At 40.7% G+C, this 25955-nt stretch overlaps 2 protein-coding genes across 2 annotated transcripts; one reads left to right on the top strand and one right to left on the bottom strand.

The window, feature by feature from the left end:
* Positions 1-18: 18 nt before the first annotated feature.
* Positions 19-25944, bottom strand: hpcal1 (hippocalcin-like 1). Its single transcript, XM_088286863.1, has 6 exons — positions 25842-25944; positions 6024-6099; positions 5837-5943; positions 1966-2459; positions 1023-1128; positions 19-743 (listed from the first exon to the last, which is right to left on the bottom strand). Exons 4-6 carry the CDS (start codon positions 2341-2343, stop codon positions 646-648), a joined length of 582 nt encoding a protein of 193 aa, XP_088142989.1. The 5' UTR covers positions 2344-2459; positions 5837-5943; positions 6024-6099; positions 25842-25944; the 3' UTR covers positions 19-645.
* Positions 10441-25508, top strand: apobb.1 (apolipoprotein Bb, tandem duplicate 1). The gene is made up of 28 exons (XM_088286509.1): positions 10441-10510; positions 11483-11515; positions 11596-11708; positions 11905-12050; positions 12133-12280; positions 12394-12546; positions 12693-12817; positions 12900-12985; positions 13079-13523; positions 13610-13724; positions 13837-13983; positions 14070-14281; positions 14377-14572; positions 14654-14830; positions 14912-15115; positions 15202-15369; positions 15458-15663; positions 15752-15934; positions 16028-16158; positions 16248-16458; positions 16541-16713; positions 16856-17016; positions 17097-17206; positions 17288-17661; positions 17756-23761; positions 23851-23962; positions 24047-24233; positions 24323-25508. Exons 1-28 carry the CDS (start codon positions 10456-10458, stop codon positions 25310-25312), a joined length of 11367 nt encoding a protein of 3788 aa, XP_088142635.1. The 5' UTR covers positions 10441-10455; the 3' UTR covers positions 25313-25508.
* Positions 25945-25955: the final 11 nt, after the last annotated feature.

Raw genomic sequence — 25955 nt, 5'->3', positions numbered from 1 at the left:
GGGGGCATGTTGTGTAGATTTTTCTTACACAAACTTTATTTCAATTGTGTGAAAACATTTGTTGCAATAATAAAACAATAAAAACAGCCACAGTCTCTATTTAAAGTCACTACGTGTAAAGTATACCACAAAGTGCATGCAATACTAAAAGGCATAGACATCGTTTGTGTAGAACAGCCACCGAGCATTCCTGAGCAACACAGTTGAAGTGAATCAAATTTGAACAGCTAGAATCTTTTAATATTTGCTATGTAAGGAATCCAGTCTGTATAAATACATGATATGGCACTTGACTTTTTGGGAGGACCAGTAAAGTCCATTTCGAGGGAAGAAAAATATAGGAAAAGCGCAACAATCCACAGAAAAGCCACAAAAATAGAATTATGAAAAGCAGGGTTTCCAAAAATGATCTGGACTCAAAATGGGTCACTGGTCAATTTTTGAGAGCTCACTAATTGCCACAAGATGGTTTTATTTGATGAAGTAAACACTTTTGTGTCTCTGTCATTGGCTTCGCTACGACATTGTTGTCATGGCAATAAATGATTAATTTTAGCGGAGTTGACCGTTTTTGGAAACCCCGATGTAAACAATAAGACGTCATGGAGTGCTGTACATGCTAATGGCCGCATGCTTTTTTTTGCCTCAGAACTGACGAGAGGTCCCCTGATCGGACTGCAGCAGCCGCACGATGGACGGGTCGCTCTTGGCACCTTTAATGAACTCCTCCAAGGACAAACGACCTGTTCATCACGCGGCACAAACGCAGGTTCAGTCAAGACGGGGCCTTTATTTTGTTGGCCAACAGGTGGCGCTGTGGCGTTACAGACGTGAATGCTCCATCCTAGTGTCCCACTCGAAATCGATGCAGATTAAATGCTTGGATATTTTTTTGTGTGAGGTCCAGGGGAACTAATAGAACGACTTAAAGTTTCGCAATGAAACCATAAATGTAAACTGTTATACACTAGTAACAACACTCGGCCGAACTAGTAGCTTCTGGTCTCTGAATATAATCTCACCGTCATTGTCGATGTCCATCTGCCTGAAGATCTTATCTGTGCGCTTCTCCGGCGTGGATTCATCTTCAGGCATCTTCATTACTGACGACACCATCTTATAAATGGCCTGCGAAAAGGAACAGGGTTCGTCACACCGTGCAGTGAATATCACTTGGCAAGTGAGAACCTGAAATAGCAAATCTGTCTTGTAAACAATCTAAAATGTCTCCAGCTTGGATGAGGACCAAAAAAACAAGAGCAACAAAAAGCTGCGGTGCATTTCGATGGGCAAATGCAACAGGCTAAAGTCAATATTGATATGACCCCGCAGGCAGCGCAGCTCACCACGCTAAAGGAGTAAATATAAACCACGGAAAGGGCAGGAGAAAATACGACGAGTGGTATAAGACTAGAAATAATGATTTCAAAGTTCTGAAACTGTTGGATTCAGAGATATCTACATTTTAGAGGTGATGTTTTACAAAAAAAAGCTTTTATCAAGCTAAAATATGATTAAAAAAAAATAAAGAATAGTAAGATAAAATGAAGTCAAAGATAAAATGCAATAAAAAAAAATTGCTCAATTTGGTCGGTCGGAAAATAGGAAGTCGTTAAAGTCACAGATTTGTTTGTATTATTGTTGGAATCTGATTTATGACTTATTGAATTATGTCAACGCCACACTTGTTTGGCAGAAGTTTGTCGTTGTAAACGCTTAAAAGAGCCTGACCGATAAGAGCAAAACATTTCAGTTCAATAAATCTGATACTTCCTATTGTAATAAAAATGAATTTATTGCGTTTGTTAGCTCATAAATACGTTATATATGAGGTCCTTTAGGAGATTTTCAATTGCAATCGCATCATTGAGGACAAAAAAAATGATGTAAACATTACAAATACTAAATTCGAAATAATATTTGAAAAGGTTTACTTTTTTTGGCGTGTGCAAGAAATCTCCTCACCTGGACTATCTCCAGCATCTCGGCACGACTGATGTAACCGTTCCCATCCAGGTCGTACATGCTGAAGGCCCAGCGCAGTTTCTGCTCCAGCCCGCCGCGCGACGTCACGCTCAGGGCGATGATAAACTCCCTGAAGTCGATGGTCGCGTCGCCGTTGGTGTCAAACGTGCGGAAGACGTGCTCGGCGAACTTGGAGGCGTCTCCGTACGGGAAAAAGTTAGCGTAGATCTTCTTGAACTCCTCCACCGTCAGGTGGCCGGTGGGGCAGTCCTTTAGGAAGCCGCGGTACCACTCCTGCAGCTCGTGATCGGTGAACTCGGTGTTCTCGCGCAAATCGTTCAGGACTTCGGGCCGGAGCTTGCTGTTTTGTTTTCCCATGATGCAGTGCTCCCGGCAGCAGGCTGAGAGCTAGGCTGGTGTTTCAAAAGTGTCCCTGGAAGCTCGCCACACTCCCACTGTTTTGGTTTTGGACAGCTACTCGGTTCTCACACCTCCTGTTAGGGAAACGACAAATCGTATTAGAATGAAATTAGTGTAGGAAAATAATCTATGGTTCAATAAATGTATTTACCACAATGACAAAAATAATTATTTTTGTTTTTCTTATTTAGTTTGCATTACTGCAGTGTATTGACGATTTTTTTTTTTTTTTAAATAATTGTTGCAAAAACTGTGGTGCAGGTATCACATTCCCTCGTGGTAGTAACAAATGTACAGTCTAAGGATGCAGCCAACAAAATAATCAAGAAGCCAGGCAATAATTGGCTCTTCACAAGGAGCGTCAGAGTGTGAGCTCAACATCGCACGTGATGCAGGTGTGAAGAAGCGTGATGGGGGGGGGGGGGGGGACAAAAAAAAAATCATCGCGATCACTCAGACGTTCCTGCGCTTTGATTGGACGTGTCATTGCAAATACCGCCTTTATCATTCAAGCATCTGCTTGACCAAATTAGGTCATTTCCTCGGAAAAATGCATTACTGGCATTCAGAACATTTTTTTTCTTCAAAAAAAAAGCGACTTTCCACGATAAACTTGATGCAGCGGCCCTTCAGTTTGCTATTCCTAATTGTCAACCCTCTTGAACAGCACCGCCCACTTTTTCCAGTGTCACAACCTGGTGTGTGCGTGTGTCATAAGTCCACTTTACTCACTTTGCCACAGAGTACCGACCTTTTTGCACTTTTCCTAAGATGTACATGATTTCATCCAGAAGAAAAGAAACAAAAAGCTAAACTAATGAACAGTGAGTTCTGTGTGTTTAATTGCATGATGAATACGGATGGCGATGACGAGCTTGACGTTTGGATGGTATAATAACGTGCGAATTGAACAAATGATGTGAATGATTTTATTAAGGCTGCGGAACAAATGACAGTCGCGCTTGTTTACGTCCTCAATTACCGTATTTCCTCAAATAGATCCCTCTGCTCTCATAGCCCGGATGTGTCATCCGCTTGAATCAACACCACACCCCCCCGAACCGTGGCTGAAATTACTTTTACGATTGTATGACATCTGAGGCCAACTTGTGTTTGCAGTCGATTGGATGAACGATTTTGAAAAATATTTTCCCCGCCTCAATATTGGGATTGCGATTTAATCTGCGATGGACGTCTGGAATCAGCATTGGATAAATAATGCCCCTAACCCACCAATAAGTGGTCATATAAACAACGTAGCATGAGGAAATGTAGTCAATTAAAAAAATAAATAAATAAATAAAAAGGGAACAGCACTTAAAATGATATCTAAAAACATTGAAATGTTCAATTAGGACTTGAAATAATTTTAATGAATTAGAAAAAAAATTGATAGACTTAATCAGATGATTTTGCTGTTTTAATGATGTCAGGGGTCACATATCGCATTTTAATTCTGTTTAATTGGAAGGAAATCAAACAACGCGGTGCTGAATTCAGAGACGACAAGGAATCGGGAATCAATTTGCTGCCGCGCTCTGCGTTGGTAATCAAAGACAGCATTAATTGGGTTGGAAAGCGATTGGTTTAAAAGAAAAAAAAAAAAAAGAGCTCTCCCGTTATTTCTCACTTTGTGCTTGCCTCTGAACTACTGCGGAGAACATCATGCACTGGCTCAGGATGAGGTCCCCTGACACACCAGTTGCCACGGCAACCGAATAGTGGAAGAAAAAGCGAGGCGATGCAACGGCCGATCTGGGGATCTTGTAAATCAGATGATGCTCGCATTTAGCATACTTTAACGCAATTATCCGTCCGTTTAAAAACAGAGTGGAAATGCAGTTTCCCAAGACGATCGGATGCTGCCGAAGTCGTCCTAGAAGAGAGGAACCATGTTGCAGTACACCATATTGTTCGGTACTATAACACCGTTGTCTGGAAGTTATATGGAACAATGAAAAAAACTTTGCAGGCTTTCTGAATTTAATCAAGAGACTTTTTAGTAACTTTTTAAGATGACATCCCAAATAGTGAGCTAAATGAAAAAAATACAAATTTTAGTCGTGACATTTTTCCAAAATAAAATGTGTTTTTTTTTTTTTGCGCTACTACTAGTCTAAACGCGCCATTCTGATTAATATTGCATTTGTGGAATATGAATGAAGCAGATAACTCCACTCGTTTTTATCCATATCCAGGGTTGGCCATTTTGTCTTGCACTGCCGCTTGCTGTCGACTGAAAATGACATCACAGTGCCAAAGAGCTCAGCTTGCCAATGTCACATGACCAAAGACAGAAATCAGGTGAGCCGTGAAAGTTATTACCTGTGTGAATTAATTGAGTATTTTTAGGCAACTTTTGAGGTTTTTTTTTACTCATTAAATGCTGATGATGTGCCCGTTTAGTTAGATTTCATTGGGATTGTTTTAATAATAGCTCTAATCCAAGCTAGCTGCTTGCTAGTGCACTCGGGGACAATTGTACCAAAGATAAGTTAATAAAATTATAAATTACACCACAAGCTTAATTTGACTTGAACGCAGCAGAACAAATGAGATTTTTATTGGAAAAACAAATATTGGAAAACCGAACTTGTGCTCTCATCTCTTGTCCTCGCTATAGACCAAACTTCCATTTCACCCCAAGATAAACCGACCCAGACCATGGGGTCAATCGTAACATTTCACTCATTGTATTTCAAATGACATTGCACATTTTCTGTTTGTGTTGCACGGGTATTTTCCATGACATTTATTAGGAGACATTTGAGGCTAGTTTGCACAGCACTTTGAACACCAGTCAAAAGTGCTCAAAGTTAAAGATACAAATGTAAATAAAAATGTTACGATTATCCCCAGTGTCCACTGGTGAACTGAACTATACTGCTGGATGGAAAATCTAACGTAGGTGCAATGTGTGGATGGACTAATGCAGTTGTCCTTAGTGTTTTTTCCCCCCCAGTGCGTCTGTTTTTATGCCTCAATTTAACTTTTATTTAGAGATCACTATTAGACCAAATCAAATGTTCTGACTCCTCATCACTATGAAACTACGCAAATTGTGGTTGCCCTTTGTTATTTTATTTTTTTTAATGACGTTTAATGGTTTTAAAAAAATATATATATTCTCCACAGATGATTGGTTTATATTACATTAACGGACTAAAAATGACATTTTAAATGATTTGATGATGCATGCATAATTGAGTAGAATGATCTTTCTTTAAGTAAATGTCACGTTGTGCAGAAATGTGACTTTGAAATGAAATAATTGGATTTAATAATCCACTAGTTTTGACAGAAATGGGAATGTGATGCAGTCCGTTTTAAATGGGTGTAACCCTCAAACTACAATCGTGTCTTGAGAGGAAAATTGGCACGGCAGCTGAACGCGGACTCGAAATTACTTTTACGTCCCAAAAAGTTTGTACTTAAAAAAAAATCTAGTTACCTTTGAGGGGAGGATTTCGGAGTTTTACGGCAGAAAAGTCCGCGTAGGTCGGTCCACTTTTTACGTCGTCTTCAACGGACAGGATTCACCATCAACTTCAGCGTCTTCTGTCGAGAAAACCAACACGGAAAAAACTATAAAATGGATGTTTTGGAGTTAAGATTTTGCGAAAATGTTGTCTACTTACAGTTGTTTGTTTGTTGCGATGCTTAGAAGCTTTAACGGCTGCTGGAAGATGTGGCACGAGCTCGATTTTCATCCGACTCGACCAAAAAAACAACAATGGGGTTTTCTTTATATTTATGACCCGAGTACACGTTATTTACCACCACATATTGATAACAAACTATATTTTTATACTATTGTGCGATTAGTAAATGCTAAAATGAATATTGAGCTTCGTAAAATGTATTCTGCTGACAGTTTGACGTTTTTTTTTATGTTCTAACGTCCCTGCGCAGGGAATGGATCGTTCCACTCTCTCCTTGCTGCTTCCATCGGAGAAAAAGTCGCAGCGTCCGGTGGAAAATTATCTCCGTTGACTATTATTAGCTCCCTATATAAAATACACGTCTGAGAAGAAATTCTTAAAAAACTAACACCGAAGCAAAAAAAAAAAAAAAGAGAAAATTATGCACGTCTTTATCTTTACATCAACTTCGCACTCTGTTGCATAATAAATGAAAATCTATCAATGGCTCTCATAAAATTCAATTCAAAGCTATTTCCCAAGATGTTTTAACACTTTGAATCGTGTAGGCTCTTGAACCAACATATGACTGTACCTTCACGGTTGCAGTTTAGACACTTCAGGAAGTGTGGTGTGTATGTCAGTATTTCAGTCACTGGATCAATAATTAACTGTGTGTGTGTCTGAAGCCTGACACCTGTTCTCATAAGCACATTGCTGGTTGAACTCTCTACCTGAAGGCAGGGATGGCGCTACAGAGGGGTGGAAAACGACTCTGTCTCGTGCAAACGAGCCATTGCTCACTTGATATATAGCAATAGAGAGTACTGATTGTGTTACCATGGCAACCTGGGATGGAGGAGTGGATGGGTTCTACAAGCACAGTGAGGGGGGAAAGGTGATTTTCATTTATTGAGGCAACACTTCGTAAACTAGCATAACAGATCCATAAATGTGGCGCATGCAGCGTACATATCACGTCATATGAAACATCACAATGTATCTGTATGCCTTTTTTTTTCAATCTGCGCCCAAAAATTGTGTGTTCCAAGTAAGGCAGACCCGCAACCAGAGGCTCCAGAACCGTAATGCTAAACTGGGAAGGCTGCTATTGAAATATGTCACTTGATGAATTTTATAGCGAATCATGTAGACTGCTGACTTTAAAATTTGCAGTTGGAATTGAAAAGGGAAAAATCCCCAAATTATTAGGTCACTTTTTTCAGCAAAGGAGAGTTTTTGTTGTTGTTTTGTTTTTTGTTTGCATATGTGATTCCGAAAGTGTCCACTAGAGGGTGCTAAAAGAACTGTGATTTAGGAGCAAAGCGCTCTGCAAGTGGAGGAGGCCTTGTCCAAAATAATTTTGTTTAATAACCGTAATAACACTCTCCATCGTTTTTTGTACTTATAATGAAAAAAATGTGGCTTTGTGCATTATTGTTAGAGAACATAACAGCCTAACCATCACTGACATAACGGCAGGGTTTTTATTATGCACATTATGTAAAGAAAGAAACATTGTTAATTTTTGGACTGCGCACACCAAAGCATGACAAGTTTGAAAAGTTCATGTTAGGTTTAGGTGGATAACCAAACTCCATATTGTAGACATGGGAAAGGATTAGATTAGGAAAGTGTAAAGTCTTTCCTTACTTGTCATAAACTTATTGCATTGTGGCTCCAATTTTCGTTTGAAAAAAAAAATGTTTAACACTATGCCATTTTGTAAAAAAACGAGCACTTCTTATGCTAGACGAAACAGCTAAATAGAAGCTGGTCAATATTAATTGCTAAAAATTTAAAAAACTTCAGAGGAACTGTAAGAAAAAGAATGCTCATATTGGATAAATACATTTAAAATGTAAAGAAAATGAGTGGATTTCCTTGTTGTTGTTTTTTACCTTCAGATAGTTCAGCTGAAATCAAGAATGTCTGCAATATGTAACAACATGATAGGCTTTACGCCTACCATAGATAGTATATGATAAACTTTGTCCTGTTTTCTTAGAGTGTCAGTCTTTTTTTTTTTATTAGGTTTGAAAAGTGTTATCACCCTCTCCCTGATAAAGTGGAAGAAGAATATTGCTGCGGGGACACATGGCCATTTATGACACAGCAGATACTCTGTGCATGACTTGGTTGTGTCTGGACTTTCAGTCAATGTTTGCTCCTCCAGATTGACCAATAATTAGGTAAATTACCAGTATGCCAATTAGGTCACGAAAATAGATAATAAATAAGTAGAATAATGTCGTAGCAAAATGATTGATCGGAAGTTTCCTAAGTTTCCATCAGTATAGCATCTCCAAATATGGATGTCATTATCAGCCTATTCACTTTGGCGGCGCAAAACATTTTTAACAAAGGTTAAAATATAAAAATAAAATAACAAAACTCAAACTAATACTAAAACTAATAAAAAACACAATCTAGTCAAAACTACCATGAAAAACCCCAGACTATCAGAACTCTGGTATGGAAAACCAACCCAAATAAATCTTTTGCTGTTTTGCAGTGAAAATGAGTCGGATGGCAGAATTAGACTGCGGCGAGGTGAATGACCATGAAAATCAATAGCATGCTTGGTTTCTTGATTGAATCACTGAATCACACGAATTGCACATAGAGCAGTTTATCAAGTATTCCCGGGGCCGACCCCACCACCTCAACACCCCCCTTGAATCCAAACCACACACACGTGTCAGTCAATACAAACCCCGTGTCTTTAAGTTAACATTTCCAAATGACGATCACAAATATGCTCCCGCTCTACATAAGAACGAGGCCTAAAATACAACCTCACGCTCGGGATGAAAAACACAATTCAGCCTTGAGTTAAAATGTTTATTTATGTTTGCTTGAACAGCAAATAAAACCTGAGCGGAACCTTTGAATATTTGTTGATCAAAGTTCATTATCCAGCCAGTATTGAATTGAGGGGGGACGGTTTTCATTTCGGGTTAGTGGCAGTGGAAGCAGCAACACAAGAATAAGGTAAACAATATTGTCAGTACTAAAATTGTAATTGTAATCTTCAGATGTTACTGCATGTTTGAATATTGGGTGGTTACGCATGGGTGGTGGGAAAGCCTTATCCTATGGAAAAAAAGTGCGCTCAATATATATATATATATATATATATATAATATATATATATATATATATATAAATATATATATATATATATATATATAATATATATATATATATATATAAATATATATATATATATATAAATATAAATATATATATATATAAATATATATAAATTTGTCACAGTGATAAGGGACTGTATATTTGGATTGTGCTTTGATCACTGAAGCCTCACATGACGTCGGTGACCTCATTCACACAGCTGGAAGCTTCTAGAATGACTTGGCAAATGTACAAAAACTTCAGGGCGAACATTAAATGGACGTGGACCTATTTTTTTGGTTGCTGCCAAATATGCACATTTTTAATATGTATCAAATATATCCATATTAGAGCAAAAAAAATTGTTTTCAAAATAACGGCCTGCATCCAAACACCAGTTGAATGTTTCAATATTTCATGGGTGTTGATAAATAACATCACACTCAGAGTAAAGCACGACTCAACTCTTCAGTTCATCGGTGAACCTCACTTTCTGGTTTCAAAATGTGAGTTGGCACCGCGTTGCACTGATGAATCACAAAAAGTGCAGAGTGCAATGAAGGACTGACCGCTATATATCAACATTGGCGCTGAACCAGAATTTCTCTGAAAAGAATCAAATCAGTGTCTCGTGATTTAACATTGAGAAAAAGGTCTAAATGTTTTTTTTTTTTTTGTTTTTTTTAATAGACTGCATACGTGTGATAATTGTGACAACATCCGGTATCAGCTCTCAATGGATTGAATCAAACTAAATTGGTTTGAAAATGTTGCTAGCTAGCATGTGCTAATGGCATATTTGTTGATTTGTGATGCACATTTGTCCAGCAAACAGGACGGTGATAATTGTCAGGAATATGGACGAAACATACAGATAGAAGAAAAAATACTCCAGAAACCACACAATATAAGATAAAGGCCTACAAAATTCAAATTTGGAGTTAATGTTACACGATAGCTCCAGTTGGCTAGCTTGGCCCATCTTGGTCAAGCGCAGACATTGAGTTTGAAAACCAACAAAGTAACTTGAACTCATTGACTTGTCTTGATACGATCAAACATTTGAGTGAGGACCCCCCTCTGCGTGTAACGATTTCGGTGTTGTAAGCTTTTGCTTTGAGCAACGCATATCCTTTCAAACCTTTTCCCTTTGTCCCTCCACACTGCAGGTCACGCTGGACTTTGAGCGTTCCTCCCAGTAACTGCTCTATAAAAGACTCGCAAGGATTCCGACTCCTCAGTCTCATCTGAGTACTCGCCAAACACCGGAGGGATTGAGCTTTACGAGCCCACCATGAGGGACTCAAAGCTCTGCCTTCTGCTGATCCTCAGCACAACAGCCTTGGCTGGTGAGTATTGGTCGTCTATTGTATTTAATAATCTGAATTTTCAATTTCATATTATTTTGGTATAAATGTTAAACTTGTTTGGACCTATGATTCTAATTGAACATTCCTGATGCTTAAGTCTGTGGGTGGCGATTTGGACCCAGTGCATTTATTTGGACATTTGACACGTGAGAAATTTTACTTACTAATTGACGAAAAGGAAAGTTTTACGATTGGCGCCAGAAAGGATTTTTTTCAGGTCAATCATCTGACATTAAAAAAAAAAAAAAATCAAGTCAAGCTTTTGTAAAACTATTGTAATCTGTGTCATTTTTCTGTGTGGAATTTTTATCAGCGTGAAAGTTCTGGTACTAATTTGTGATCCAAACAAATATTTTATGCGCTATGGAAGGAAAATCCTGTACAGCCCTTAGTTATTTACATTACCAAAGCTTTTGATAAAGCTGAAAATGCTTTGGTGTGTGTGACTCTGTAACTCAATCAGCTTTCCTGCCATTAGCCAAAGGTGTTCCACAAGGCGCTATATTTGGTCCTGTGCAGTTCACAATCCATATCATCATGAGTTTAAATTTGTGTGGGATTGACAAAACTGAATGTTTATGACAAAAAAACTAATAATAATGTGGGGAAAAATGCTGCTTGAAGCAGTCTTTTTTGGTCTCTGATCTTTACTCTGCACTTAGACTGTCCAGAGATACTCCACTCATCTTTGCACTTTACTGTATATCAGAAAGTGGTTTGGACAATCTTATCTAGCTATCTTGAAAGGCAAATATAGCACTATAAATTAGCACCTTAATAAAGTGGTTCCTCAGACTAAGACTGGATCAGATAAAGCCTAATTCAGTTTTTCTTCTGCATCTTCTTGGAATACGAATAAAACTAATAAAATAAACTAATAAAAAAATACCTTTGAATATAAACTTTCAATGTCTGTGCATAAATAAAATGTATTCTCTTTCTTCTTCAAAGTTGCGCAAGATGGAGATAAGCCAACTTGTCTGTGTAAGTTGCCATAATTGCCTTATATTTCATCACACAATAAAAAAAATGTCTTATCAAGGTTATGTGATGTTCTCTTGTAGTGGCCAAAAGGTACAAGACCCTGCACAAGTACGAATACCAATACGTAGCGGAATCTCTGAATGCCGTAAATGGAGCCTCGGCGGTCAAGAATGGACCCATGGCAACGTGCAAGGTATGAGATTTTTTTAAATTAAAAAATGCTCAAGCACTCACTTGTCATCTCCCTCTAGCTCGCCAAGATCATATTTTATAGACATGTTATGCTATTACAAGTTTTTAGTTTTCGCTTGAAAAAGTCTATTTTAATAAGTTGAAATGTGCCAGGGGTGACGCTATGATACAACATTGCCATGGGTCTTCTGTCACAGGTTGAAATCGAAGTTCCGCAGACTTGCAGTTTCATCGTTCGCACCACTGGCTGTGCGCTGAATGAAGTGGTTGGCTTTGACTCAGAGGGCAACCCCACGTTCGATGCCGCCTCCAGCTCGGATGCCTTTGCTGCCGAAATGGAAAGGTACCCCATAACTTTGGAACATAATGAACAAATATTGGTTGCACAAAAACAGGTCAGTTGACATATTTTCTGTATCTTCAAGATATCCTCTGAAGGTTGTAGTTGAGGGTGATTACGATGTGAAACTGTACCCTGAGGAAGGTGAGACAACAACTGCCCTGAACATCAAGAGGGGTATCATCTCAGCCCTGGCTGTCCCTCTGATGGAAGAGGACAAGAACAGTAAGATGGTATAGTAAATTCCTTTGGCAATCTCCCAAAACTTTATTCAATGTCTTCAATTAAATATACATTGCCTTCTACTGTAATGATGGTACTCTATTCAGTTCTTCTTTCATTTTAGCCAACAATCCATGGTATGTGCAAGAGCTACTACACCATCAACGCTAGAAAGGACATTGCAACGGACGTCACTTTGGAAAGGGACCTGTCCACGTGTGACCGATTTGTCCCAGTAAGAGATTATACCAGCCCCTTGGCGCTCATCTCTGGCATGGTAAGACAAAAAGCAAACACACAACAACATAGAAGCAATGCAACAAGACTATGTAAAGTCCAAGAAAATGCCATTCGCAATTCAAGGAATCACAGTGTCACGTTCTTTATGTGAAATAATCATGAGCCAAATCATTTCATTTTCAGCAATACCCCCTTTCCAAGCTCGTCAGAAGCTCACAGACCTGTAACTACAAGTTTGACAATGAGAAGAAACACATGACCTCTGGCTCATGCACAGAGAAGCACATCCTGATCCCATTCTCTCACAAGTAAATCTGAATTTTCCTATATTGTGCTTCAGTATATTTTCAAACTAAGACCAGAACCTAAATCAGTGCTTTACAATTTCAGGGGTGAATATGGAGTGACAAATGTTGGAAAGCAAGAACTGACCCTGGTGCAGGTTTCCACCTCCAATGACAGAGTCTTTGATCATGGTAAAGCTTCAGTTTATATATTTTTTTCTGATGTTTTAATTCCCATCTCCAAAGCAAACCACTGATTACCACAATGCTGCTGCTGTGTCACAGGTGACAATGCCAAGCATCTTCATATGGACACTGTTGAGCACAAGACATATGTCCAGGATAAAGAAGCTTATTTGGATCTGCTGAGTGACCTGGCCAATCTGCCTGAGACTGAAGGCGAGAGGAGGGCACACCTCTTCCATCAGATCGTCACCATGGTCCGCGGAATGAAGACCGAAACCCTGAGCAGTGCTATTCCAGAGGCTCTTGTTGTGTCCCGTGTCCTGACCTACCAAGTTCTAGCCCAGTGTGGAACTCCGGAGTGCAGCAGTGCCATCATGCAGATCCTTAGGGGCTTCCAAACCACAGCAATTGAAGTTGATGCCACAGTTTTTGCATTGGGACTTGTTTCTAATCCATCTGCTCTGCTGATTAATGACATGCTTGAAATGGTCAAGTACAAGCCCAGCAAACCCATCATGTACGGCCTGAGCAATGTAGTCAAGAGGTGAGCTTTGTTGCCTTTATTCAAGGTATGCCAGTTGACTCTCAAACGTGATTCAAAGACACTAAACCGGCATTTCTTCATCACAGGTTTTACAAAACTGAAGGAAAAATAATCCCTGAGATTCGCTCTGTTGCTGAGTTCTTGGCTGGTCATTTGGGTGACTGTGCTGGTGATGAAGAAAACACTTTCCTGACTTTGAGGGTATGTAGTTCAGCGAATGGCTAGCTCAATTATATCTTACGGAAACATTATCTCAAGCCTGTTCTCACTTGTTCTGTACAATAAAGAAAACTTATTTTCTGTGTTGGTCTAGGTTATTGGCAATATGGCTACTGCTGTTGTGCCTGCAAGTCCTGCACTCAGAGCTTCAGTACTGCAGTGTGTGAACCAACCAGATGCTTCCCTGGCAGTGCAGCAAGCTGCCATCCAGGTTTACCGACTGACTCCCATCTCAGATGAGGCAAGTGACAATGTTTAGCGATATTAAAATATGGATGGAATAATTAATTATAATGCTTGCTAATTGGATCAATTGCTTTGTCACAGGGAAGAGAGATTCTCATTCAAGTCCTTTTGGACAGTGCAAGCCCCCTGCAAAAGAGAATTGCTGCATATCTTGTGCTTATGAAGAACCCCTTGCCAACTGAGCTGGTGCGTTTGGCCACTGCCTTGCCCACTGAGGAAAATACCCAATTCAAGAGCTTTGTGGTGTCCCACATTTCCAACATTTTGTCTTCAAGTGAGCCAAAAACTGAAGAGTAAGTGATGAGCTTCTATATATTCAAGTATTTGTCGTCATACCACAGAATCAAGAACATTAGAGTTTGAATAATATCTTTGTTTCCTTGCCAAGACTCAGACAAAAGATTCGTGACGCCATCCAGGACAATGAGATTGGACCCATCATGAACCCCGCCAAGTTCTCTCGTAACTACCGGATCGGATCTGTAGAGGGAAACATGATCTTTGAGGGCAACAGCTACCTGCCCAAAGAAGCCATGCTGGAAATGACTCTTCAGGCATTTGGCTTTGACATTGACATGATGGAGGTAAATATTCAGAATGATCCGAGGAGAAGCTCCGTCAGAGTAAGTTTCGATAAAGTTAACTTGTGACTTGTACCATTACAGATTGGTATTGAGGGTAAAGGATTTGAACCAACAGTTGATGCACTGTTTGGTGACAATGGATTCTTCCCTGACACCGCCATGAAGACCATGTACTTTGTCTCGGATAGCGTGCATGCAGTCAGAGAGATTGTGCAGCGCTTCCTTCCTGGTTTGAAGAATGCTCAGATGAACAGACAGGTATTTGAGTTGGCTTTAAACAACTGAACTTTGGCTGTGTCAAACAATTATGTAATGCTTCATATACACTTTTGTATTTAGGTCTCTCAGAACCTTATCAAAGAAGTTGGGCAGAACCTCAAGTTGCTGATGAGTAAAATGCAGTCCACAAAGTCTCCCGAGGCAATGATGTATCTGAGATTGTTCGGAAATGAGCTGGGATATCTGAAGACCAGTGAACTGGAAACTATGGCATACTCTGCTGCCTTGATGGTTGAGAGTATGTTCAAGACATTCCCCGCTGATGTAAGAAAAGACAATGTGACTTGAGGAGAACAGTTTTCAAAAGATATCGCATAGTTGTATCTTAAATCTGGCTTGTAATTGCACAGCTCTTGATGGGACTGATGACAAAGGCTGACAACACCATCTTCGCCCACTACATCTTCATGGACAATGACTTTTTCTTGCCTACCATCACTGGTGTGCCTCTGAAAATTTCATTGTCTGGAACCTTCACCCCTGGTGTCAAGGGTGGACTTAAGATTTCCCGTGACATGGTACTTATTTGCTGAATCGGCCTTAACCATACCAGTGATTTGCAAGTCACGTTCTAACTACTGTACATCTTGCGTGTTTCTTTGACAGAGTGAAGTAGCTTTCATGCCCTCTGCGGGTATTGAGTTTACTACCCATGTTGGAGCCTACATTCCTGAATATCTCAACTCTGGATTGGAGATGCACTCCAACATCTTCCACGAGAGCGGCCTTCAGGCCAAGATCTCGATGGGACGTGAGCATGTCAAGCTGACCATCCCTGCTCCAAAGAACCCAGTCAAGCTCATCAAAATGACGTAATATGCTCAGAAACATTACATCTTTGTGTCTAGGTTAGAAGTGAACTGTTTTTGTTTTAACTCCCTCTCTGTGTTTAAAATTTAGAAACACCTTGGTGGCGGTGAATGACCTAAGCGTCGTGACTCTCACCCCAATGGTGACAAACAAAGTCGATGTTAGTGAATGTACCCCCTTCTTTGCTGGGATGAAATATTGCACTGCTCTTCAGTACACGGATGCTTTCTCTCAAGAGACAACTCCCTACTTCCCCTTCACTGGTGACAGCAAGTGAGAAAACACACCGAACAGCTTCATTTTCCTAAATCGATTACTTATCAAAAAATGACGTATCCATTAAAAAAATATCTTGAATTTTAATAGATTTGCACTGGAGCTCCACCCTACCGGTGAAGTAACTGAGTTCACTGCCACACTTGCCTATGAGCTGCTTAAGGAGGGAGAAGAGGGCAGACATAAGATCGACTCTGTGAAGTTTGTTCTGAGAGCTGAAGGTACATCACACACAAGATGATAATACGCAACTTGAAGTGGCTCTGAAATTCAGCGGAGTGACATTATGGGGTTGGTTGGACAACAACAGGTGCGGAGCCCGCAGAGGCCAGGGCAATCATGAAATACAACAGAAGGAAGCACATGGTCACAGCTGATATCCAGATCCCTGACTACGATGTGGAAGCAGGATTGAGGCTGGGTGTTGTTGATGGGAATACCAAAGGCAAAGGAACCCATTCCATCTATTTGGATCTTCTTAACAAAAACATCCCTCAGCTTTCCCTAGTTGGTCGAGCCAAGTAAGTAAAACCAGCGTCTCTTTGAGAAACGAAGATGTCTTATGACGCATTTGAGAGTCTGACTCTGTGACATTTCTTTCAGTCTTGAGGTGATGAAGAAAGGTATGCTTCAAATTCAGCTTCTGGTCCCCATACTCAACATTGATGCCTCAGTCACAGCTAACATGAAGCGAGAGGAAGAATTGGAATTGAAACTGAAGAGCGAAGTGAAGGTCATGGATGCTTTGTCCAAGCAGGAGCTCGCAATGAAATACGGTAATATATTTTTCCCACATACACTTTTATGGTTTTTGGCCTAACTATAACAACCATCAGGAATACGTCAACTCATGATTGGCTAGCTCACTGCTCATTTCTGCATGTCTTAAAATGTTCCCATTTGTTCTCCATTGTTCAGATGACAGCAAGGTTGAGGTTGAGTTCAAATCTGACATGAACACTGATGTCACCTTTGGACCATTCACTGATTTGTTTGAGAAGTACACACAAGAACTTCTTGACACACAGGTGGTTCATACGGACATGAAGGTCGCTCACATTTTCAAGAAGTTTGGAGAGGTATGAGAGCCAACTATTATTGCTAATGCATTTTTATTTGTGTTAGGGTGAAATAGCTTCTATTGTCGTCTGTCTCTTAGGCAGCAAACAACTACATGGAGAAGTATGGTGCTGAGATCCCTTACCTTCAGGACTTCAGAGTTCCAGATATGCCTGAGATTTCCTTGCCAGAGACACTGTTCCTCAACACGTATGTTTGAAATGGGTCACAGTAATTGGTCATTGGGTTTTTCAAAATAATTTATAGGTTTAACGTTTGTGCTTTTAACAGTGAAACAAAGGCCGTGTACTACTTCAACGAAGAACACTTCACCATCGCCATCCCAGTCCCTCTTGGGGGAAAGTCAACTAAGGAGCTCAACTTCCCACCAGCTCTGACAACACCTCGCGTGTCTCTGCCTGAGTTTGGAGTGGAGATTGTCTCCATGGAGATTCCAATCCCGGAGCTTTTTGTCCCTGAGAGGCTCACTTTTACCGTTCCCCTTTTCGGCAAAGCAGAAGTTTCAACACAGATGAAGAGCAATCTCTATGACATTGAGGCCTCAATCGCAGCCGGCAAAGATGTTTTGGAAGCTCCGAGTCACTCTGCCAAGTTTGAAGTCAAAGGAACCTCGCCATTTGAAATCCTCTCATTCAAGATTGAAGGTATTTCAAAATATGTCACTTACTTTAACTAACCCTTATAGTACTATATGAGGCTGTAATGACTCGGAATTTCATTTTTGTTATGTTCATTTAGGCTCTGGAATGTTGGCCACCACTGATTCTCTGAAGGCTCAGATGAAAGGCTCTTTGTCCCACAAGTTCCTTGAAGCCAGTGCCAGTTTTGTTGAAGATTTAACCATCACTGACAAAATTAACGTGCAATCACTTGGCAAGATTGAAGCCACAAGCCCATTTAGCCTCAATGTTGACATCGACTACAGCTCTCTGACTGGAATCAACACTGAGAAAATCTCTGTTGGGAGCAACCTCAAGGGAATGGTCAAGGCTGGACCACTGTATGCCAAGACTGTTTCAACTCAGACTTTCTATGTTATTCCATTCAAACCAAATGCAAAGCTCGACTCTTTGGTTGAATTTGACTCAACAATAGTTCAGGCTAAAAACAGGATGACAGCAACCTTTGTAGATGGTGACTTGTTGGTTGTTTCAAACACCAATGCCTTTGAAGACACCTTGACACATACGGCTGAGCTTTCTTTCGCAGACAGCAACATGTCACTGAAGTGCCACTCAAGTGCTCATGCTCTTGGTATGAAAATCAAAAACAAGGCTGAAGCCTCTGCTGGAGCAGGGAAAATTGCTCTGAGAGTGGAAACGAACGGAGACCACCTTGAAGATCAAATCTACTCTCTGCTAACTTCCTCCCTTGACTTCAATGGTCTGACTGTCAACAGTGATGCCATCATTAAGCTACTGCAGAACACTGCCATGCACAAAGCCACCCTGCAATTGGACAAGAACGGTTTGATCACAAGCGGAACAAACACTCTTCAGAGTCCACTGTCTCTGGAAAACACCTTTAATGCTCAGCTGGACACTACTAAAGCAACCCTGTCCGTTAATAACAAGGCTGCCATGTTTGACTTCAAGTATGACAATGGCAATGATTTGACAATAACACTTTCTAGCCTTACCTTAAACTCTAAGGCTAAAGCCCAGGCCAGTGAGTATGCCTTGTATAAACATAATGTTGCCATTGACCTGACACCCTACGCAGCATCTGCCAAGCTCAACAACAACCTGAAGCTTCTCACCGCTAACATCATTAATGACGCTCAGTTGCAGGTAGGCCCTTACAAGATGGACCTTACTGGAAACCTGAAAGCTACCTATGTTGAGGCAGAGATCAAGCACAGCTATCAGATTAACTATGCCGACATGACTGCCAACGCAAAGTGCAGCACAACTGGAAATCTTTTTGGAACCTACATGAGCCACACCTCAGATCTTGAAATTATTGGTCTTGCTGCCAAGTTCACCAATGATGCTCGCTTTAACTCAAAGCTTATGCGCTTCGACCATAACCTCCGTTCTAGCATTGTTCCTTTCGACTTCAACCTTGATACCATCTTCAATGCTGATGGAGACGTGACAATGTATGGAAAGCACAGTGCGCAGCTCTATGGCAAGTTCCTCCTGCGAGCACAACCTTTGGCTTTTGCCAGCTCACATGAATGCAGAGCCTCAGTGAGCCAGGCACTAGACAACGGTATTACCCTGGACACCACATTGGACAATAAGATGGATGCTGTTCTTTCTATTAATGAACAGAAGGCCACTGTTAGTCTTAAGTCAAAAATCAATGATCATGCCTTCAATCAAGACATGAATGTTTATAACACCGCTGAGGGAACTGGTATGGGCATTTCTGCTAATATCCTCACAAACATCATCAACACAGAATCCACAGAAAACCAGGAATTTGGTGTCTCAGGTTTCCTCAAGTATGACAAGAACACAAACTGTCACATCATTCACTTCCCTCTGATTGAAAATGTGCCTTTCTTCTTGGAAGGTATCAAGGATGCTATTGTCCGTGTTGCAGAAATTGTTCAAGACTACATCAACAATGAGGAGATCAGGGAAAAACTTGAAGCACTTCCTCAGCGTGTAGGTGAGTTTGTTGCTCAATTTAACATTGAAGGCAAAGTCATTCAGTTGAAGGAGTACTTCAGTGAGCTTTCTACAAAATATCTGATTTCCATGGAGGATGTGGACGCTGCTTTCAGAAACCTGAAGGTTAGTTTTGACAAACTGATCGGTGCTGTCAACTTTTACATTCAGCAGTATCTTGCAATCATGGAGCAGATTATTATTGATGGCAACCTGCCAGAAACCATTGGGTCCAAGATCCAGGAACTGCTAAACGCCATTAATGATAAGTATGACATCAAGGGAATGGTTGTGTATCTTATCGATACTGTGAAGATGATGATGCAACAGATTGACTTGGAACAATTGAGAGGCACTAGTGTGGCATTCCTGCACAATATTGAGAAGGAATATCAAATCATGACTACTCTGAACGATTGCCTGAATACCATGAAAGAGGCAGTTGACGAATTTGATATTGTCATCGTTGTTACTGAACTGAAGGAGATCATTAAAGACATTGGCATCAGGCGTTACATCAAAATTTTAACAAGTGAGATTCCAACTGAGCTTCTCAACGAGATGGTCGAGGGTATCAAGGACCGAATGCAGGATCTCAACATCTTTGACAAAATCAACGCATTATCTTCCAAGATACGGGAGGTCATTGTAAAGTTTGAAGCTGACAAAAAGGTCCAAGTCATTTTGGAAAAACTGGTGGAGGTTATCAAGCAGTTCAGAATTGAGGAAACCCTCAAAACTGTTGCAAGGATGGTCAGAGATGCAAACATCCCGACTAAATTCCAGGTAGTTATTGACTACATGAAATCCACTGAAGTTAAGGATATGATTCAACAACTGAAGACCTTCATTGAGTCTATCATGCACAAGATGACATCCCTGGATTATAATGGATATGTGGATTATGTTAATGCAATCATTGCAGACTGCACAATTTACATGAATGATCTAATCAGGGCTCTTGAAATTCCCAAGAAACTCGAAGCCGCAAAAGATTTCGCCAATGTTGTCTTGACCTCTGCTAAAGGCTTTATGGATCGTCTGAGAGAAATGCGAGTAGCAGAAATTATTACACCTGTATACGAATTGATGGACCGGGCTATTTTTGAAGATATTAAGAGATTCTTTGAAGAAATCAAAAAAGAAGTCACAAATATCGACATCAAGGCTGAGCTTGCCTCATACCTGAAGTTAGTGAGCAAGTACTACAAAAAGGTTCTGGTCATTGTCACTCGTACATGTAATAGTGTGATTGATGAAATCAGGTCAGTGTTCCCTGAACAAAAGATCTTCAGAGAGATTCAGCAAATATTTGTTGGCCTGACAAGTGAACTGAAGAAGTATGAAGTGATTATTCCATCTTTCACTATTCCGCTGACTGACCTTGTGGTTCCATCCATGAAGTTCAACATGGATAAACTTCAGCTGATTGAAATCCCCACCAAGCTGAATATCCCCAAGTTCACCATCATGGGCTTCCACACTGTCCAAGCCACCACCATTTCTTTTGATGACATCAAGCAGAGAATCATCCAAGTTATTGATTTCATCTTGAATTTCAATTTCAAAATGATTGACATTGATGGCTTCTACAGAGACCTCACAATGAACTACTTGCCTTCCATGCCTGAGATAAACCTCTCAGACTTTACTCTTCCTGAGATCTCCTTCCCTACTATCCCACACTTCCCTGTAGATGATCTGGTCAAGTCTCTTTCGGTCCCTGAGATTAAACTTCCAACCATCCCAAGTGATATTATTGTCCCTTGCTTTGGCAAACTCTCTGGTGAGATCCGATTTAATACTCCCATCTTCACTGTCAAGACATCTGCTGAGATCCAAAACTCTACTGAGAAAGTAATGGCACCGCAATTCAAAGCCATCATTACTTCTCAAGGCACATCTCCAAGCTTTGAAATCCTGAATTACAAAGTGGACTCAACTGCTCAAATTGCTCTTCCGAAAATGAGCCGTGTTGTGCTTGCAGAGACCCTCAAGATCAACCATCTTGCTCTTGTTGTTGATCACCAAGCCTCTCTCTCTCTCTACGGTCTCTCTGGCCAGGCCCAAGCAAAGACTACAATGAAAGTTAATACTCCAATTTACAATGCCGATGTTACCAACCATGCTTTTGTTGCAATGGAAGAGGGAATGGCTGCTTCGCTTGAGACAAACTACAAACATCTTGTAGACCTTCCGTTTATCACGCCCACTAGTGATGCCATGATGAACCAGAAAGCAATCGTCCGTCAAGACGGCTACACCCTCACTTTGACTGTTGACAATGTTGGCAAGTCTGTTGCTCACGAGGGCAACCACATCAGTAACTTGTATGTGTCACTCAGTCCAAGCCTCATCACAATGACTTTCTCTGGGAACACCGACTCAAAATCAGTGACAATGAAACAGCAAGTAACAGCTGAAGCAGGCCCTCTGCTCTACAAGTTTAATGTCCTCAATGAAATGAAGGCACCAATCATTAAGAGCAGTGTAGTTTCGGCTTCTGGAAATGTCAACCTCAGTAAGATGACGGCTGAGCTTAAAGCAAACCATGACACCGAATTGACTGATGTGGTTAGAGGACTCTTTTCCAATGGAATTAACATTGTTGCCAATCTCTACGAGTTTTCCGCTGACTTCCGAAACAAATTGAACGGCAGGGTGACAATCTTCGGACCCCCGACTACTAAGATTGATTTGGAGAACCATTATTCCGTCACTCTGACACCCAACAACCAGAAAGTGAACACAATTTTTAATGCTCGTCTTCATCAGCATGTAATGGCCTACAACTTCACTGTTGACAACAACAAAAATGAGGCTGGCGTCTTTGTTGCAATGGATGGGAATGTTAATCTTGACTTCCTCAAAAACCGCATTAGCATTCCTGTTCTTGAAATCCCCTTCGTCGACATCCGTACCCCGGCGATAAGTGACGTCAACTTGTATGACCTGATGGGACTGAAGCACCTTATGATTACGACTAAACAAAATGTTGACCTAGATGCCAAGATTGTTTATCAGAAAAAACAGGCTGCTCCCATCGCAGTTATAATGAGCCTGATTGAAATCCCCCCAATGGGTGACCTGATTACAGAGTTGTCCTTTAAGTCTCCCATCATCAATGTGAATGTCAATACTGGACTGTATGCAGCAGATGATCTTGTATTCCGTCTGGGAGTTACAACTGCCTCTGTGTTCGAAGGCTTGAAAGCCAAACTTGATGGCACCACCAGCCTGACCACCAAAAGAGGAATCAAGTTGGCCAATTCACTATCCCTTGAAAATCGGTTCATTGATGGCACTCATAACAGCACCTTCAGTGTGAGTACTGAGACTCTGGAAGCTGCTAGCGCCGTGGCTTCTTTTGCACGAATTTCTCTGCCTATGCTGAGCTTGGAATTGAACCAACATCTGGTTGCGGACACCAACTCCAAAGCCAAGGCTCACTCCACCATGAACATTAAGGGTGATTTCAACATCCCTGTGGTCAAGGCTGTTGGAAAAGCAAACACGGATTTCAGCCTGAAGCTGGAGGGAACTGGTCAAGACATTTCCGTTGAGACATTCACAAAGGCAAACATGGATGGCACAGTCCTTGATGACTATACAGTCCTAGGAGTCCTGGATAGTGATGTTAACGTGTTCTTGAAAAATGGCCTCCGATCCACCTCCAAGGTCATGGCTGATGTCAAATTTAATCACGGCACCACTAAAGTGATCAACTTTGATTTAATTGACACCCTGTCTTTGCAAGCCTCCCCAAGTCATGTGTATGCAATGCTTAAGCATTCAAGTAACAATGAGCTCAACGTGTTCAGTTTCAACACCAATGGGAAGCATTTTGCCCAGGCGACCATTGATATTGCACCAGTCTCTTCCCTGAGTGCCGATTTTGAGATAACCCTGACACAGCCAAGCTCCCTGGGTGATTTCACCATCTTGGACAAAACTGTCGCCGATGTAACACTGGCCAAACAGAAGATCTTTACCAACAGCAAGTTCATCACCCCACTGTACACCTCAAATTTTGACGTACTCCTCGAGGGAAATGCTCCGGTTTTCAAAGGCACACTGAAATCCTCTGCCACCTCCACTTTTGTCATCTTGGATTATGACATGGATGGTGAGTTGATGATTCGTTTTGCACAATTATATGTATTCCACTACAATATTTTCAAGTACTAAATTCCACAAAATCTTTTTGCCCAATAGCTTCTTCCACGGTAAACTTTGAGAATACCGCTTTGAATGTGATTAACACGCTCGCCCTGAAACATGCCGACCTCAATGTGGATGCCAACCATGTCATTGATCAAACCAAAAGGTAAGATTATGCCTCTGATTGCATAATTCTTTCTCATTTAATCACAGGACAAGTGTTTATTTTAAAATGTATTCTGTTTTTCAGTGTTTCTCGCCAGACTCTCAACGTGGATATCACCAGCCCAACTTTCACTGATGTCAACCTTCGCTATGCTGCTCGCAGAGATGTCCTTAGTGCCTCACTATCTGCTCCGTCTATTGGCTTTCTGGGCTTGCAGATGAACAGCAGGGTCCCATCTCAGATGAGTGCAAGGGTCTACGGTCGTTATCCTGTGAGTTGAGCAACCTGACACTTTTACAAATTCAATCGGTTTTACTCATTTTTGCTTGAGACTTATATTTTCCGCATCCCTTTTGACAGTCTGCTCCAGAGGCTGATGTTGACATCTTTGTCATAAAATCATCTTCCAAGGAAGCAAACAAGATGAACCTCCATATTGTCTACAATACAGAGGCACCCAAAATGATGCTCATGGAAATGAAACTGCGACTCCCTTCCGTCGTCTCTGCTTTCACTGAGTTTCTTCACAAGTATGAGATCACGAGCAACATGGAGAAGTTGAAGAATGTTGCTGTCAACTGCATCGGCGATGTCTATAATACCGCCATCAACTACGATGTCCAGATGAGCCAGCTGTCAATCTTCTTCAGAAACACCGTTGTGCAGTACCAGAAAAAATTCCAGGTTGTCATGGACGCTATCGTCAAGTTTTTGAGGGAGACCAAGTTCAAACTGCCAGGGTCTGAGGAAATGACCACCCTTCCTGAGGTCTTGAAGAAGATGACCAACAGCATTGCTATTACTCTGGACAAAACCCTCAAAATTATTTATCAGTCCATGGACATGTACTATAACTCATTTGTGGAAAAAATCAGCACCATGAAAGTCTCCATGCCAGTGGGTGATGCAGTCACTGTGAGCCAGATCTTTGAAAATGTGAAAACACATGTCAAGGACATCATGAATGGACTTGTGGCCTCTGTGAAGAATATGGAGAGTTTTGACACAGTGTTGGTGAAAATTAGCGAGACCCTTTCAGTTATTGTTGGCAAATCTCAGCAGTTTGTTGACTCGATCGAGTCTGACTATTTGGATGAAGTTTTCTTCCGGATCAATGCCATCTATCGCAATTTTGTGACCCTCATAAAGGTTGTTGTTGACAAGATCTCTGCCCTTGATATGGAGCAGCTCAACAATGCATACGATTCCGTTATTGACACGTCCATTAAGGTAGTTGATCAGTTCAACGCCAGTGTTTTTGAGTACCTGACACAAGCTTCACCGGAGGCTCAGGTGAAACTCGCAAATGGAAGGCTTGAGATTGACCTCCCCTTTACTTTCCAACCATGAGGAACCAACATAGGTCTGAATCAGCATAAAACACTCCCACCTCTTTGGAAGGAGTATGGCCACTTAGATTTATAGCCATATTTATGACATCAAATGTATAGCAGTTTTAAATGAGCCTGTTTAATCTGTTGTGCATGTAACATTTTACATACTCACGCAATAAATTACTTTTGTCAATAAAGTATATTAAACTGAACCATCAAAATTTGATGTTTTGTCTATATTGCATATGAACCAAACCATTACAATGATTGTACATTATATTATAGCACAAACTGTATCTTTTTGCAACAATCAGAGCATTGGCACTTGAGTAAATTTTAAAATGCTTGGCTTCTTCAAACTTTTTTTGTTCTATTTTAAATGATTTTATTTTATTTTTAATCCAACATACAGGAGGGGAAAAATTGTTAGCTACCCGGCTAAATGCTTGAGTTTGCTAGTTTACAAAGAAACTCTGAGGAACGTTTCAACTTTCAAAAAATATTTTCATAATTCTTCAAATGACTTACAACTAGTTAAATTGTACCTTTGTCATGGCGGTGGATCGCTTGAAGCAACTTTGAGGTGGGGAGCACAAATACTGCCACACAAAAAACTACAAATGTACCGACTGCTTTACGATGGACGTAATTGGTTACAA

The sequence above is a fragment of the Idiotropiscis lumnitzeri genome, chromosome 21, assembly GCF_059441095.1.
Source record: "Idiotropiscis lumnitzeri isolate Australia: NSW breed Sydney's pygmy pipehorse chromosome 21, RoL_Ilum_1.0, whole genome shotgun sequence".
NCBI classification, from domain to species: domain Eukaryota; kingdom Metazoa; phylum Chordata; class Actinopteri; order Syngnathiformes; family Syngnathidae; genus Idiotropiscis; species Idiotropiscis lumnitzeri.
The sequence above is the reverse complement of the archived record's forward strand: the minus strand, read 5'-3'. Positions and strand labels throughout refer to the sequence as shown.

Coding starts and splice junctions, on each gene's coding strand:
- hpcal1 (XM_088286863.1), bottom strand. CDS start 2,343: ATGGGAAAACAAAACAGCAAGCTCCGGCCCGAAGTCCTGAACGATTTG. Junction 1,129..1,965: donor AGATGCTGGAGATAGTCCAG/GTGAGGAGATTT, acceptor TCCTTTTCGCAG/GCCATTTATAAGATGGTGTC. Junction 744..1,022: donor GATGGACATCGACAATGACG/GTGAGATTATAT, acceptor CGTGATGAACAG/GTCGTTTGTCCTTGGAGGAG.
- apobb.1 (XM_088286509.1), top strand. CDS start 10,456: ATGAGGGACTCAAAGCTCTGCCTTCTGCTGATCCTCAGCACAACAGCC. Junction 13,524..13,609: donor CTGAGCAATGTAGTCAAGAG/GTGAGCTTTGTT, acceptor TCTTCATCACAG/GTTTTACAAAACTGAAGGAA. Junction 15,370..15,457: donor TTAAGATTTCCCGTGACATG/GTACTTATTTGC, acceptor TTTCTTTGACAG/AGTGAAGTAGCTTTCATGCC.